Consider the following 17,421-nt stretch of genomic DNA (forward strand, 5'->3'; position numbering starts at 1 on the left):
CTCTGCTTCCCCAGTCCCTCTGGACCCACAGCAGCCCAGTCAACTGGGAGCGTGTCATTCACTGACCCTCTGTCTCGTCCGGGACCCCCTGCAGATGCCATGACATCAGCGGGACAACAGACGGACCCTGCGGCGGTTCTCCTGCACCTCCTGTCCTCAAACCACCCTGATACCCTCACTGTATGAAGTGCTTGACCTGGTGGTGAGGGCAGAAATCTATCGGTGAGAGCTTGTGTTTAAATTTGAAAACACATGTTATGCTCAAGGCTGCAATACTTTTATTATATAAGAAATCAAACACATTCATTCATTCATTTTCCTTCGGCTTAGTCTCTTTATTTATTAGGGGTTGCCCCAGCGGAATGAACCGGGAACTTATCCAGCATGTGCGGATGCCCTTCCAGTAGCAACCCAGCACTGGGAAACAGCCATACTCATTCACACACATACACTACAGACAATAGTTCTATTCAATATACTGCATATCTAGCATATGTCTTAGGACTCTAGGGGAAACCCGAGCACTCGGCGAAAACTCACGGCAACACGGGGAGAACATGCAAACTCCACACAGAAATGCCAACTGACTCAGCCGAGGCTCAAAACTGCAACCTTCCTGCTGTAAGGCAACAGTGCTAACCAGTGTTACTCCAATCTTTGGTCCAATTTCTTGGTTTAATGCTGTAGAGACATCCTGTTTATTGAATGTTGGAAACCATGATGCAAAAACTACAAAAGAACATTTTTTAAGCTAGTAACCAGAAAGTAAAGCTTGTTGACAAACTTTGACATTTACTTGAGGACACTTAAAGCCAAGTTGTTCAGAAACATTAATTATACATTTTAGCTGAAGTTCTTTGCTTGTTTTAGCATTATGTTTTTATGTAGCATGTAGCTAACGTTTTGTAGGCTACATTAACGATTATCATATCGCTAGCATAAATAATCAAATATTTAAAATACTACAACTTCATGTAGTTAGCATAAACTATCCTGTTGCTAATCTTTGCTAGCATGTTTCTGGCATGGTTAGCATAGGCTACTGTCAAGAAGAATTTCCATGTTGTGTATTTGTTTCAAGGCAAGATATTTTACAAATGGCAGAACGTGTCATAAAAAGTAAAAAATAACCCCCCCCCCCCCCCCCAAAAAAAAAAAAAAATCACCACGTATGTTAGAGTATTTACAAAATATTGCCTTGTTGTAAACAATTAGCCTAATAAAAGTTTGAGCAACAGTGAGAACACTGTAAAGCGTTCATTAACATTAATAATCATTAGGATACAATATAAGGAAAAATATTAGTGGACATTAATATTGTCCTAATATTACAGCTGTTTTTTTTCATTTTATTATAATATATTTACACTCATCGGCCACTTTATTAGGTACACCTGTCCAAATGCTCTTTAACGCAAATTTCCAATCAGCCAGAGGACAAAGGAGAATGGCCAGACTGGTTCGGGCTGATAGAAAGGCATCAGTAACTCAAATAACCACTTGTTACCACTGAGGTATGCAGAAGAGCATGTCTGAACACACAACACGTCCAAACTTGAGGCGGATGGGCTACCACAGCAGAAGATCACAGCGGGTGCCACTCCTGTCAGCTAAAAACAGGAAACTGAGGCTACAATTCGCACAGGCTCACCAAAATTCAACAATAGAAGATTAGAAAAACGTTGCCTGGTCTGATAAGTCTTGAGTTCTGCTTACACATTCAGATGGTAGAGTCAGAATTTGGCGTCAACAACATAAAAACATGGATCCATCCTGCCTTGGACAGGTGGTGGTAGCGGTGGTGGTGTAATGGTGTGGGGATATTTTCTTGGCACACTTTGGGCACATTAGTACCAATTGAGCATCATGTCAATGCCACAGCCTATCTGAGTATTGTTGCTGACCATGTCCTTCCCTTTATGACCACAGTGTACCCATCTTCTGATGGCTACTTCAAGCAGGATAATGCTCCATGTCATAAAGTGCAAATCATCTCAGACTGGTTTCTTGAATATGAGAATGAGTTCACTGTACTCAAATGGCCTCCACAGTTGCCAGATCTCAATGTAATAGAGCACCTTTGTGATGTGGTGGAACGGGAGATTCGCATCATGGATATGCAGCCGACAAATCTGCAGCAACTGTGTGATGCTATCATGTCAATATGGAGCAAAATCTCTGAGGAATATTTCCAGCACCTTGCTGAATCTATGCCACGAAGGATTAGGGCAGTTCTGAAGGCAAACCTGTCCAACCCTGATATAGTAAGTGTACCTAATAAAGTGGACGGTGAGTGTATTTGGCTACACACACACAATAGAGCTGAAGGTGAACCCAAGGTCACATCGGTGAACCATGATGTTAAGTCCCAAAATATCACATTACTATTGTTCAAAGTGCAGTGAAACACACTTTGATTATAGTTCTCCTCCTCTCAAGCATGAATATGAAAAGGAAAACATCTCTTTGTGTGTACGACGCCTTTTCTCACCATCAACAACCTCATCCAGACCTCATGCATTTAAATGCCACAATATGTTGATTCGACATCCAGTGCTGGTGTCTGAAAAATCCATCACCACTTCAGCATTTCTCCTGAAACTTGAATGGCACTCAATTACATGTTTCAGTGCTGGAAATGTGTGCGTTTAGTCCTCTTTGTTGTAGTGTTTCCGGTGAGGAGGTCAGAGAGTGGGGTATAAGAATCTCTTGAGGATCTCTTTGTCTTCCAATTCTGATTTCAACAGAAGCAAAGAAATCACACTGTGAATTTCAATGCACTGATTACGCAAGTACATAAAACAAGTGGGCTGTAGATGTTTGTTATTTCATACAGCCTCTTTTGTGCATGACAGCAGTGCTTCTTCAGTGGTGATTCATGAAGTCTGCATTTCATTATGCTCTAATTCAATGTCTATTGTCGTAGAAATATAATAGATTACAGATGGGGTTTTTTATACGCAAAATTAATGTCTCAATGAGAACTTGACTATTCCAAGACAAACACTCAATACAGTTCAAGTAACCTTCTTCACCCACAACGCAGTAAGCGTGGTGTAAATAATGTTAACAGAAACATCCGCTACAGATCTCAAAGATATTGTCTTATTATTTTTTCATAAAGAAGATGAAAATGAGGGTTTAAAAACGTCATCTATATGACAATTCTATTAAGTGGAAACATTTGTACTTGTACTTATTTATTAAGTGGAAACATTTGCAATGTTTTTTCCTTGCCTATGGCAGGTGTAATAATTACCTTATTAAATATGTCTGTGCTGTATTTTATGTTCAATACTTAAAAGGGTTTGAATAGCCAAGAGCCACATTTTAATTTTGCTTTGATTATCAAAGTGCAAGTAGCCATCATCAAAGACCAGGCATTTCAGCTAAAAACGTCTTTATTGTATACTTAAAAAGAAAAGTCACCTACAGTTTGGATGCCCTGAGGGTGAGTAAATTAAGAGCTAACTTTTAATTTTTATATTGGGTACATTTTCCCATTATTTTAAGTAAAGACTAATCTAAACGCCACTGATTGGACAAAGCATTTATAAGATCAATGCGTGACATTACAATTGACAATATACAGTTGACAATATAGTTTAAACCAGTGGTGGACAGCAAGTATTTATTTTCTCCACAATTGTGCTTAAGTATGTATTTTAAATATCTGTTAGAGTATATTTATTTTAGGATACTTTTTGCAAAACAAAATATAGTATAAATATTCTACTGCGTTTCCTTAAGTCAGCTGAGTAAAACCTGCCTTTGCCTTGATTTACTCGCCGATGTTTCATCCTCTATGTCAAGTGTTTTTTACATTTTAAAAGTCTGATTCATTTAAATGAAATATTTTATTTTAGTTAGCTTTTTTTTAACTTCTCAAGTAAACAAAGAAACAAAAGGTTATGGTAAATTCTTAATGACGATCTCTGTCAAAGGCTTTCATCCCAACCAACTGCCCATCATTCTCCTTTTTTTCCAGATGGGATGGCCGGTCAAACCAAAGGTTACCATGGGTCAACTTTGGCCAAATCTGTACTAGAGTTATAATTTTCTAGAGTATCAATTTGTACTTTTGCTCAAGTCTATTTACCCACCACTGGTAAAAACAGGTCAAAGATGCAATATCAGAATGTAATGACTAGGGCCAGACAAAATATGTGGACATTTTTTGATATTTCTGTGCAGAATTAAAAAAAAATCTTCAGATTTTTGTGGAATGATTTTTGGGAGTATTGTAACTAATAATTTACTATATAAATTTTTTTTTTAACTTCTAAACTTTAATTTATTGTTTACAATGAAAATACAATTACATTTATTTATTTAGTAAAAACAAGTCTCACATATAATATACCACCTAAAAGACAGAAAATATGACTTTACAAACTGTATTATAAATAAATCAAATGAACATTTTTATATTAGTCAATAACATTACTAAAATTAATTTAAAATCTGAACAAATATAAATTTACAAACATTTACACAATCAATGATGGGCTAAAAATTGGCAAAAATCTTAGTCATGACTCTTTTCAGTCATGCATTTTCAAATTTCCCTTTAAGTGTGATAAGCATATTTAGTTTATTTTATTTGCTTCCTTTTGTTTTGATTTATTTGTTGGGAAATTTACTCAGCCTAATGTGTTTTTCTTGTTCTATTGAACACCAAAGAAGTTATTTTAAAGAATGATAGTAATTGGTAGCCACTGACATCCATGGTAAGAAAAAGGGGTGACAATTTTCATGTTTAACCCTTTTTTTTCTGACACTGCTTTACTTGTACCAGCATCAAACACTGCACTTACAAGTAAAATAAAATATTAATAAAACTATAACAATAGTGCTTATACTATTAGTGTTTAATTTATTCATTTTCTTTCGTCTCAGTCCTTTAACTAATCAGGAGTCGCCACAGTGGAATGAACCACCAACTATTCCAGCACACAGCGCATGCCCTTCTAGTACTGGGAAACATCCATACATACTCTCATTCACACTCACACATATGGCCAATTCAGTTCCAATTCACCTGTATCGCATGTCTTTGCACTTTGGGGGAAACTGGAGCACCCGGAGGAAGCTCATGCCAATGTAACCCCGCCGGTCCAACGCCACCCAACCCGCTCCGAGCTGGTATCGAACCGACGACCTTTCACATGGGAGTTGGTTGCTCTACCAAGGAGGCTAAAGACCGTGGCCTCTAGCGGCTGTTGCTAGAGCACCTTTAAAAGTCAGAGGAGTGAGGTTTACCTGCACAACACACACTAGCTGGCCTCCGTTACACTCACCCCCCTAAACCTCACTCCCATCCGGGTCACGGCACCAATGCAACCCCACCAGTCCTACACCACCCAACCCGCTCCGAGCTGGGATCTAACTGGTGACTCTCACCTTTAGAGGTCAGAGGAGTGAGGTTTACATGCACAGCACACACTAGCTGGCCTCCATTACACCAATACAGGGAGAACATGCAAACTCCACACAGAAATGCTAACTGACTCAGACGGGTAGTGTTTCTTTTTAAAAAATTTTTTTTCTCCAAATTCAAGGTCAATTTATGGCAGGGAGCAGAAGTATGCATACATTTGCACAGTCTGACACTTTCAGATAAGAACCCATTGGCATTACTCCTTTCCAGGTCACTGGACAGCCACACACACACCGGCACAGAGCTGAAGTGCCAAGGCATTGTGTTTCAGTCAGGAGGAACATGACCCAGTGAACAGTGACCTTGGACAGATGTGCAGTTTTCTGCAGGACATTGTTAAATGAAGGAGTATGAAGACATGACTTCAGTCACACAGATGTTGAAAGGTAATAGTAAATGTTGGCAAGGCATGTTTAAAAATAAACTCATTAAAGACCTTTTCAACCTTTTCCCAGTGTTATTCTGTTTTATTAGTGATGTCTAACTACACATTTCAAGTAATAGTTCAGCATAAAATGGAAATTCCATCATCAATTTTTCACCCTCCAGTTGTTCCAGGACTGTTTGAGTTTCTTTATATTTTTCAACTCAAAAGAAGATATTCTGAAGAATGTTGAAAATCAGATATTCATAATATTTTATTTATTCATTTCTTTCACAAGTCAGCAGTTACTGGTTCCTCTGAATATCTTCATTTGTGTCCAACAGAAAAAAAGCATTTTTTTTCCATTCGTGTGATTTTAATAGGTGATTTAGGGCCAATCACAACAGGACAATGACTGTAAAGAATATTTTTAGCATATTTTTTTGTAATTATATCTTAATAGCTATCTTTACTAAAGATAACTATTAAGATATAATAAAAAAAGATATAATAAAAAAGACCCATATGTTATTTTCTATTGGTCTAAGTTTACTCCAAATATTGATTGGAGGAAATTTGGATATAACCTTAAATATCTAATTACAAATATAATCAAAGAAATCTCATTTAAGATACTACACAAATTTTACCGTTAAGCATTTTTTTTTACCTGGATTTATTAAAGACATGGATGTCAATTGTTCATTCTGTTTATTGTACCCAGAAACAGTACCTCATATTTTCTGGCATTGACCCAGACAAAACGGTTGGGGAAATGTATCTAAATTGATTTATCTAGTTTTATTTTTTGGGCTCTGGTCATCCCAAACATCATTCATTTAAGGATTATGAAGGCCACTGTGTTCTTAGGAACCTTAAGTGCAGCAGAATTAATTTTTTTTTGTAACCTTGGCCAGATCTGTGCCTTGCACTATTCTGTCTCTGAGTTCTTCAGGCAGGTCCTTTGACCTCATGAATCTCATTTGCTCTGACATGCATTGTGAGCTGTAAGTTCTTATACAGACAGGTGTGTGGCTTTCCTAATCAGGTTCAACCAGTATAATCAAACCCAGCTGGACTCAAATGAAGGTGCATGGTACTGTATATATGCAGGAATCCTAAAGGTAATTTCATTACATTATTAAGACTTTTTAAAGACCTTCTCAGAGCATTTTAAGTCCTCTTCGCCACTTAAAATTCTAATCAGTATCAAACTTTTAACTTAATAAACAGTTGTTAATAAACAGTTGTAGTAAAATAAATGGAGCACAACTATGCAACAGAACGAAGAAACAAAGCTTGAAAGAATTAATTGCGTGGTTGTTTTCAGCGACAGGCTTCAGCCACTGTTTAAACTCGTCATTCACCAGGAGTACGCAAACTTACATTTTTCCATTTTGCCGTCTGTTTTGCTCTATGGTTTCGCTACATGTGGAGAGTGTCACATCACCTTCCCACGTTTGTCGCAAATTACGTGACATGACCTGGACGGAGGAGCTTGGCCAGACGCTCCTTGACCCGAATCAATCGAATCAAGCACGCCATTGTTAATATTAGGAGGAAAATATATATATTTATGCTTTTTTGGAGTCAAACACTTTGGACAACGCTCAGAAAAAAGTTAATAACTCAATAAAGACTTTTAATATTTTTTGATGACCTTCATTTTGTCATAATTGATTTATCCATTTTTAATACTTTTAAAGACCCTACGGACACCCTGTATATTTCAACCATCGGTTTAGTTTTTTTGCCTGCACTTACAGTGGAAGCAATAAAATCTCACAGATTTAGTGTTACTAATATGAATGAAAGTCATCTGTTTGAAATTACATGAGGGTTAATTTGGAATGAACAGGCTGTTTTAAGTAGTCACTAGCCAGACACAAAACTTCATGCTTATAATAAAAAATCAGTTTCATGGACCGGTGTGAATGCTTATATAGTTATCTGAACAAACCTTCGCTGCATCATTAGCAAGAGCAAACATCTTTACAAATGAAGAGTTCATATGCAAAACCTCTATGTGCAACTAAACAAAAACCCAGGAGGCTGAAAAAAAGCTCATTTTAGGAGAAAATTTCAGACACATCCTCGTTTTTGCATCTGAACTCTTCAAAGGATCTTTTTTCACACTGAAAGAGACAAAAACAGATCACTCGTGCAGAAAGATTAACTTTCAGTTTGTTATACAAACTGGAATTAACAGACTTCTTAGCATACATAAATATTTTGGAGATAAAGCAGTGTGTTTACAGAATATGTACGGGTTTCCCCTTGAGCATTTTACTGGCAGCTTGGAGTTCTGCTCTATTAATCGGCTGAGACGCGCTACGAGCAGCTTGATTCTTCTTTACAGTGGCCAGTAAGTGATGTCATCTGTGATAAAACATCTACACGTGAACAGCCGTGTTACAATGACTACAATTTTCTCAAGTTTTGCCCTGGATTGCACGACCGTGTATAAACGGCAACATTCTAAAAATGTAGCCCTTTGTATATACATTTCTGGAGATCACGAATTATGTAGCCAGAGCTACGTATGGCTGCACTTCATCTTTAAAATGAATGCTACGGGGTGGTATGACAACATTCCTTTTCTCACTTACCAGCTGGCCACTTACCTCCACATGGACGACTTTACTGCTGTGACCAGTTTGTCCGGTAGCTAGACATGTATGTCGACAAACTTGAGATGCAGAGCGGAGTTGATCATGACAACAGGGTTCGAGTCCGATAAAAAAACTGTTCCAGAAAACAGGTAAGATAAAAACAAAAGCCAAAAGATAAAATAAACAAGTAAATAACAGGGTGAGAATGTGGTAAAATCTCAAAACCTGGTAAAAATCTGGGGGCTTTTCTTTTTCTGGATTGCTTTTTAAAAAACTGCAGTTGGGTTCAGGGAAGTGGCTGGGCAGCTCAATCTGTGCTTTTTAAAACACTATTGGTTGGGTTTAGGGAAGGGAGAGGGTTGGGGATTTGGTCAGTTGGTCAGTCAGTAAATCAGTCAGTCGACAGCGGCCTCTGGTGGATTTACATAAGACCAGCAGGTGGAAATGGCACTCACGAGAAAAATTTAAGATCTGATAAAACATACACAGCGGCCTTCAATAGATTTGCGAAAACAACAACTGCAAAAAAAAAAATAATAATAAAAAAATAAAAAATACTTAGCTACTGGGATGTATTTTGCTCTCTCCAGAAATGTATATAGAGGAACATAATCAGATGTAAACTTTATCTTTAGGTTATAAAGCTTAATTCCAATGACCTTCAGAGCACATAATGTAATACAACTTTCACATGTTTTATTTATGTACAGTACCGCCATTACTTCAGTCTAGAACATCTGTTAATAAAGAAATCATTCAACTAGAACTGCCTTGAGAAAAAAAAGCTGAGCACTACACAACAGTACAACGACTGACATGTATTTTATTTTGGCATAACAGAGAATCCATTACATTGCACTTTCCACTGCTGACATTCAGGGCTTGGAGTTTGGTAGTCTGAAACAGGGCACCTGAAGAGAAAAAAAATGTAAACAACAGCAAAGCCCATTGTTTTGGGAATAGTTTTCATTTTGGTTATCTTTGGGCCACCAGACAGAAAGTATGTCAAAGAGATGGCCGACTCTGCACAGAGTCTTCCTAAGACTTTATACAGCACATTAAGATGCACATTGAGACGTACAGTAAAACAACTCAGTTGATGTTTGTGTTGACTGTGACAGGAAGGGGGAAATAAATAATTGGACTTAAAACAAACAGTAATTTCAAAATGGGGACAGTAGAAAATAATTTCCTACAAATACAATAAGAACAGACACAAACAGCAGGCATGAACAGAGAAAACATTCAAAAAGGACAAGCGACTTTGACAAAAACACTTTGCTTTCATCGAAAAATCCTTATCATAGTGTTTCTGGTTGAAAGTCTAGGCACACATACAGTAGCTGTTGGATCTTCAGAAAGTGTACGTTTATATACAGCGGCCCCCAAAAGTATGTATACTTCAAGGGATAGTTCACCCAAAAATAAAAATGTAGTATTTGCCCATTTTTTTCCAGTTCTTTTTCTCCATAAAATTGTTCTTTTATGTCTTATGATTTTCTAATGATAGTCCAAAATAAAACTTAATTCATAATTGTATGGAGAAAAATATACACTGACTTTCAACAACATGGCTGCGTCCGAAACCGCATACTACCATACTATATAGTACGCTAAAATCAGTATGCGAGCCGAGTAGTATGTCCGAATTCATAGAATTCGAAAATCAGGCGAGAAGTATCCAGATGACTTACTACTTCCGGCGAGATTCTGAAGTGCGCATCCCATGCATGCTGCGCTATCCCATAATGCCCCGTAAGAGAAATCATGAATGGAAGTGAGGCGACGCAACTGACGCAGGTAGGTCATGTGACCATGACAAAATGGCGGATTTAGTACGTCCGAATTCCATTCATACTTTTCACATTCATACTGTATAAAACATACTTTTCTAACGGCCGAGTAGTACGTTTAAATTCAAATGCAGTACCTACTGAGTAGTAGGCGGTTTCGGACGCAGCCCATGACTTCAAAAAAAAATTATATTTTTAAAGACATGAGGCTGAATAAATGAAACATTTTCCAATTTTTAGGTGAACTATCCATTAAAGTCACACTTAAACATGTGAATGTTATTGCAGTACTTGAAAAAAATCGAATCAATGAGTGTTATTTTAGACAAAGATCATACAAGCACAGTTTCTAAAAAAAAATAAAAAAATGTTAATGTTTACATTTGTACAACTTTTAAGGCCTGGGTATACTTCTCAGCACAGGCTGCTTGCTGATATCCACAGACACCGTCACAAAATGAGGCTAGATGAAGTATATGTTGAGCTTTATGCATTGTGTACACTCCACTAATCCTAAAAATTGAAGCAAATGAATCCAAAATATTTTGATCGCCCCCTGGTGTCTGGCTGCAATAAACGACTTAAACCCCATGTAAATGAATGAATGAGATGTGAGCCAATTTTACAATTTAGGCTGTTCACAATGATCAATGTTCAAATGTTTTTTTCTTTAAAGTTTGCTTTTAGATAGCGATTTGATGGAATATGGAATAAATTGGGTTGTTTCTTTTGAAAGTAATGCACTACAATATTGAGTTACTCCCCAAAAAAGTAACTATAGTTGCGTTACTTAGTTACATTTTATGGCAAGTAATGCATTAAGTTACTTTTGAGTTACTTTTTTATTACTTTTTATTACCTGACTGAGGCTTGATCTCTTTCAGAACTTACACCTACACCTTCATTTACCTTTCAAGAGTTCACACATGGTTGATGATTAATTATAAAGTGAGTTTGGCATGCTGTCCCGGGAGGGAGTCCTGAGCTCATCCTCGAGCCTGTGGCTCTCTTTCATTTGCAGGGGAGTTTGAGCTCAGGTAGACTCACTCCCCTTTTTTAGGGCTGATGACAGATTATAAACTGCTATTCAGTAACATACTGCTGGTTAAGAGCTTGACTATGGTGCTAATTTAGAATGATCAATTCACATAAGACATATGTTTTTGGACTATGGGAGGAAACCGGAGAACCCCAGGAAAACCCACGTAAGCACGGGGAGAACATGTCAACTCAGAAACAACAACTGGCCTGTTAAGGATTTGAACCAGTGACATTCTTGCTGTGAGGCTACAGTGCTAATCACTAAACCCCCATATAAAGGGAAAGGTGGAGGAGTAAGTGTGGAAGTCAGATTCTTCAAGGCGAAGATAACTAAAGTAAGAATCTCTGCCAACTGACCCAGCCGAGGCTTGAACCAGCGACTGTCTTGCTGTGAGGTGACAGCACTACCTACTGCGCCACTGCGTCGCCCACCTTTAAAAAAAAACATGTCAAACAAAAATATTTTAGCATAATGTTATCTGAGAACTTCCTGACCCCATAGCTACATGCTGTATATGCAGATTATTGAAAGTTTTCTGCAATGTGTTAGCTTTTTTTGTATTATTTGCCTTTTCTTTGATACGCATTCTCTTATTGACTGTATGATTTACTGTGACTACTTTAATTTAAAGCTAATTAATTAAACTAAAAAGTAGCTCTCGTTACATTTTCAAAAAAGTAACACAAATATTATTACTTTTTTTTAAGTAACCCGTTTTTAGTTAAAAAAGTAATATTATTACATAACTCACGTTACTTGTAATCTACAAGAGTTTGGGCAGGACTTTGATATACATTTGTCATACATGTCACCAAATGGTGTCATCGGTGCAGTATGACAGAAGCCATTACTGTAATGCTGAGATCACACCACACATGGAGCACTGCATCACTTTCTCTAGTTTACTCACAGGATGTTTTTCCGCTCAAGCAGATATTTTGTTTAAGGGATTTAGGCAAATTCTGCCCAACTTCTGATGCATTTCGAGTTATATGCCTTGAGTTATTATCACAAATTTGTGTGTAATTTACTTGTGTAAATACTTAATCCCACATTTGCTGTAAACTCAACATAACAATTTCAGTGCAGATAATCTCTATGATACGTAACATACAGTAAATCAGGGGTCACTAATCTCTGTCCTGGAGGTCCGGTGTCCTGCAGAGTTTAGCTCAAACCCAATCAAACACACCTCAACAAGCTAATAAAGGTCTTAGAAGGTATAGACCATTTCAATGTGGTGGCCAATGAACATTTCCTGCTTGTTATTAAACTGATTCATAACTGTAACAAGAGGCGATTCAATCATAACCTATTGTTGAATCAGCTATTATAAAATTATTTATCAACGTGTGGATCTTTTTGGATTCTCTGAAGCTATAGAAATTAAAAACGTAAAACAGGAAATATACTGAGACTGTTGTTTCTGTTTACATCTCTTTAAACGGTCTATAATGGAAACTTAAAGGAAGTTAGAGCTAAACTCTGCAAGAACCCTGGCCCTCCAGTAGCAAGACTGGTGACCGCAACAGTAAATGGTCATATCCAGTGTAGACAGCACTAGTGAAACACGGTTATAACTACTGTGAATTAAACATGAGGTTACTTTACAATCATCTAAGCTCAAATTATACTTCAATTTTATAGGTAGATTGGGGTACACATGCAGTGTGTATGACTGAAAATTCAGCATCAGCATAGTACATGAATAATCAAATTAGGCGGAACTCACACATGTACACATTTTTTAAAATTAGTTAGTTTGTCCATGAAGGTGGCAACAGTGTCTGGTCTGTTAAAAAAACAATGGAGAGACATGACATTAACAACAAACAAACTACAAGAAATGTGTCAATGAGGGGATTAAGAGACACACAATTCTTGCTTTAATGCCTTCAATTACATCATTATCAGTCATAACTTCTGGAAAGAAATAGCACAGACACTGGACAAGAAAATACTTTCTACAGTGCCTATGGTCAAGTGCCTGTGTTCATGCACACTATGAGACATTCAGCGCGTAAGCATTCCCGTCAAAACGGAAATACATTTTGGACTTTAAAAGTGACTGACAAAATGGCTCACAAAACAAACTCGAATTTTTTTTTCACAAAAGCTCTATCAGCATTTGCAGATGATACCTGGTTTAATATTTTGCTAATATCAGTTAAATTTATAAGAGTTTTAAGTGTGGTGTTCACCCCATATAGAAGTCTGACATATGGAAATATATGCAAACTACATACACTACCTGACATAAGTCTTGTTGTCAATCTCAATTGTAAGAGCAGCTAATAATAACTTGACTTCTAATTGATCATTTGGGAAAGTGGCAGAAGGCAGATTTTTCTGAAGAATCGTCTGTTGAACTGCCTCCAAACCATCACAAATACTGCAGAAGAGCTGCTGAAACTCGCAAGGACCCAAGACTGTCACAGGAATCAGTCAAGTTTGGTAAAGGAAAAATCATGGTTTGGGTAGACATTCAGTATCGGGGCATGCAAGAGATCTGCAGAATAGATGGCAACATCAGCAGCCTGAGGTATCAAGACATTTGTGCTGCCCATTACATTACAAACCACAGGAGAAGGCAACCTCTTCAACAGGATAGTGCTCCTTCTCATACTTCAGCCTCCACATCAAAGTTTCTAAAAGCAAAGAAGGTCAAGGTGCTCCAGGATTGGCCAGCCCAATCACCAGACATGAACATTATTGAGCATATCTGGGGGAAGATGAAGGAGGAGGCATTGAAGATGAATCCAAATAATGTTGATAGGAGTCCAACAAGAAGGCTTTATTTGCCATTCCAGATGACTTTATTAATAAGTTATTTGAGTCATTGCAGAGATGTATGGATGCAGTCTTCCAAACTCATGAGAGTCAGACACAATATTAATTCTTTTCCCACTGCACCATGACTTTATATTCTATACTTTACATTATTTCTGTTAAGTGACCAGACTTTTGTTTAAGCAAAGTCAGACTTTACTGTCCTAATTAAATCATTAAAAATCAAGGCATGATCATATTTTATTTTGGTAAAATAAGTGTAATCTAGAGGCCTTTGCCTTTCATATAAGCCACTTATATCACTGATACCAAATGATCAACTACAAGTCAAGTTATTATTTGTTGTTCCTAAAACTTGAATAGGCGACAAGACTTTTGTCAGGTAGTGTATATGACATAAGATTTCATATTTAGATTTTACATAAATAAAAATAAGTCATATATGCAACATATATTTAAAAAAATTGCAAAAATAGCTGCCTTTATATATTTTTCCCCCAACAACTGAGATTATAAATATGTACATATATGTTCAAATACATTATATATAATTAAACATATATTTATATAGAATAACAACTAATATATCTGAACGTATAGTAACATATTTGTTATACAAATGATTGAGAAAAAAATAGCCAATATTTTGGCGATATTTTGGAATATTCGCTGCATATATGACATATATAGGTAAAATCCAAGTATGAAATTTTATGTCATTTGCATATATTGACATATATCAGATTTCTATGTGGGACTTTTCGGGGCTGCTGTATGTTGCAATGGCATTAAGCTTCACTTTTTAACACTGAGAATGGTCATCTGAAGGCATTCGTCTTTGAGCACTTCAATATCATTTTTATAGGCATTCGTTTTGACCTCGCTGTAGAAATCAGGCTTCTTCACTGCCAGAGGTGTCTCCACTGTGATGGATGCTCCCATGAGAGTTTCTGGGCTTTTGCCCCGTTGGAAGAGTCCCAAGAGGGTAGCAAGGGCTCGACCCACATCATGACGGGCCCCTTCGTTGACAAAACAGTAGAGGATGGGGTCCGCCACACAGTTGAGGCTGGTGAGCGCTAGAGTCACATGATAAGCACCAAACAAGTTTTCCTCGCCACCACAGTCGCAGGGGTTGATGAGAAAGAGCACACTGCGCCACAACAAGAGGACGTGGTAGGGAGCGAAGCACAGGAGGACGATGAGGATCAAACTGAGGGCCAGCCTCTTAATCTTGGCCTTTTCCTGTCGCTCTGTGGAAACGTTACCACGTACGGCTCTTAGGATGCCTCTGTACGCGGCCAGCATTATGCCCCAAGGTGCTAGGAAGCCAAGGAAAGTGCGGTAAAGGTTCATTCCAGCAACCCAGGGCTCCATAGGATACTTCTCGAAGCAGAAGGTGTGGTTGAATCGGTCCTGGAAGAGTTCGTCATGGAACAGAGGCGCAGAGTTAGCAACGATTTCGGTTAACCACACAATGGCGCTGACCAGTAAAGCTGTTTTGACCCTACGGACTTTAGCAAATTTTAGGGGATGAGCTACCGCCAAATAACGATCCACAGATATGCAGCAGAGGAAGGCGATACTGACGTAGATGTTAGTGTAGAAGATGAAACCAAAAAGTTTGCAGGACACCTGACCATGGATCCAGTTATCATGGTGGACAAAATAGTCTATCCAAAGTGGTAAAGTGGTAATATACAAGAGGTCTGCTATCGAGAGGTTCATCAAGTAGATCCCCAACTCATTCTTCTGCTTTACCTGCATGTAAGCAGCCCACAGGGCCATGCAATTGGTAGGGAAGCCAAGGACGATGACAATAATATACAGCGTAGGCTGGAAGAACTGGTCTATGTTTGAGTCAACATTGCATGAGGTTGTGATGTTGCACATGGTCTCACTTCCTCTGAGACTTGCCATCAGTAATCATCAGCAATGGCTGAGGTGTCTTTGGTCCCAACTCAAGCCATGTTTAAAAAGGAGAAAAAAGTCAAGAGGTTTCTGTTGAACTTTCATGTATCGTACTGTGACGATAACACTGTAGCCCACTACAGTCGAGCATGGTGGGCCTGATGTGTCACATGTCTCTACTGCATTTCATGGCTGGTTTTTTAACCTTTCAGAGAGCTCAGAGATCAAAGACATGCCAACAAGACAACAAGTCATTAATGCTAGTCAAACAATCACCATGGAGCAGTTTCAGGTAGGGTCAGGGTTATTTTTAGAAGTCGAAACTGGTCAACACCATCTCTGAAGATCACACAATGACTAATCTTCTTTGGTCTGTCCAACAACACCCATCTGCAAAAGAGAATAACATGAGTTGAAGGCTTTATGAAATACTCACTGCAGTGTTTGAAATTGTTCCCAAATGTCTTTTCCAGGGCAGTGATGTGTATTTGTTAGATTGGCTCTGTGATGCATTGATTGTATGTTTTTCTCTTCCCACCCCTAACCTTGGTCATCCTCGTATTTGCATCTGTTTATTTGGAGTTTGATTGAATTAACAGTCATTACAATGCTTCATCTTGTTCTCCAAGGTTTATATCTGCTGGAACAGAATCTCTAGTCTGAGGTTTCTCTCTGAACAAGCGTTTGTGCAAGACTTAGCATGTCAAAGATATGTTTTCTTTCCATAGATCAAGCAGATTATATGTAGCTGTACATGAGGAAATATGATATAGAATAAACAGAGCATAATATTGTGGCTGGAAAGTTGACCTATGCTTATTGCACATACAAGCCTCGGTTACTAAACCTGTCAGATTAACACAGCATTCCTTATATACACACTTTCAGACGTTAAATGAATATGTTTATCTAATAATGCAGTATTAGTTTAACTTAAAAAAATTTATAATTTTATATTTCTCATTTAAAATGCCTTTGATACTATTCATTTTCAAACAAATCAAAAATGATACAAATTCCTTCCACTTTGGATTTCTAGTAGGGCTGGGCAATATGGTAAAACTGCAATCTCGATAATTATTTTCCATATTGAACGATAACGATATATATTTTAATAAAAGTTAATGCACATCAGCGCTTTCTGTTTGTCCTGCTAAACCTGAACAGACCTCAGTCGGTTTTATCTGTTCCTTTAGATTTAAGCCTTATAATCACAAAATTAGATCTTTAATCTTAATAGAAATCTTACGTCTATATCATATGTTGATTTTTACTGGAACAATATCTTTAATAATGTTAACTGGACACAAGTATGGTCATTAGCTCAATTTTTTTATTACAAAGGCTAAATCAATATAATTTAAATTACTTCATAGTTTATTCATAAAAATATTTCTACAAAAATTTTAAATTGATATGGAGTTAGAATGCTGTTTTTGTGAAAGCTTTAATGAAAGTATTTCACATTTATT

The 17,421-nt window shown here is 37.5% G+C and overlaps 1 protein-coding gene across 2 annotated transcripts in view; it reads right to left on the minus strand.

The window, feature by feature from the left end:
- Positions 1–9,221: 9,221 nt before the first annotated feature.
- The window catches only part of gpr4 (G protein-coupled receptor 4), a 50,534-nt gene continuing 42,334 nt past the window's right edge, over positions 9,222–17,421 (minus strand). For both annotated transcript variants that reach the window (XM_073923786.1, XM_005157675.6), the window contains exon 2: positions 9,222–16,339. In XM_073923786.1, the coding sequence (XP_073779887.1) occupies positions 14,837–15,958 (1,122 nt within the window). In that variant the 5' untranslated portion in view covers positions 15,959–16,339 and the 3' untranslated portion in view covers positions 9,222–14,836. The remainder of the gene's footprint in view (positions 16,340–17,421) is intronic.

Source organism: Danio rerio, chromosome 15 (genome assembly GCF_049306965.1).
Source record: "Danio rerio strain Tuebingen ecotype United States chromosome 15, GRCz12tu, whole genome shotgun sequence".
Classification (NCBI taxonomy): Eukaryota; Metazoa; Chordata; class Actinopteri; order Cypriniformes; family Danionidae; genus Danio; species Danio rerio.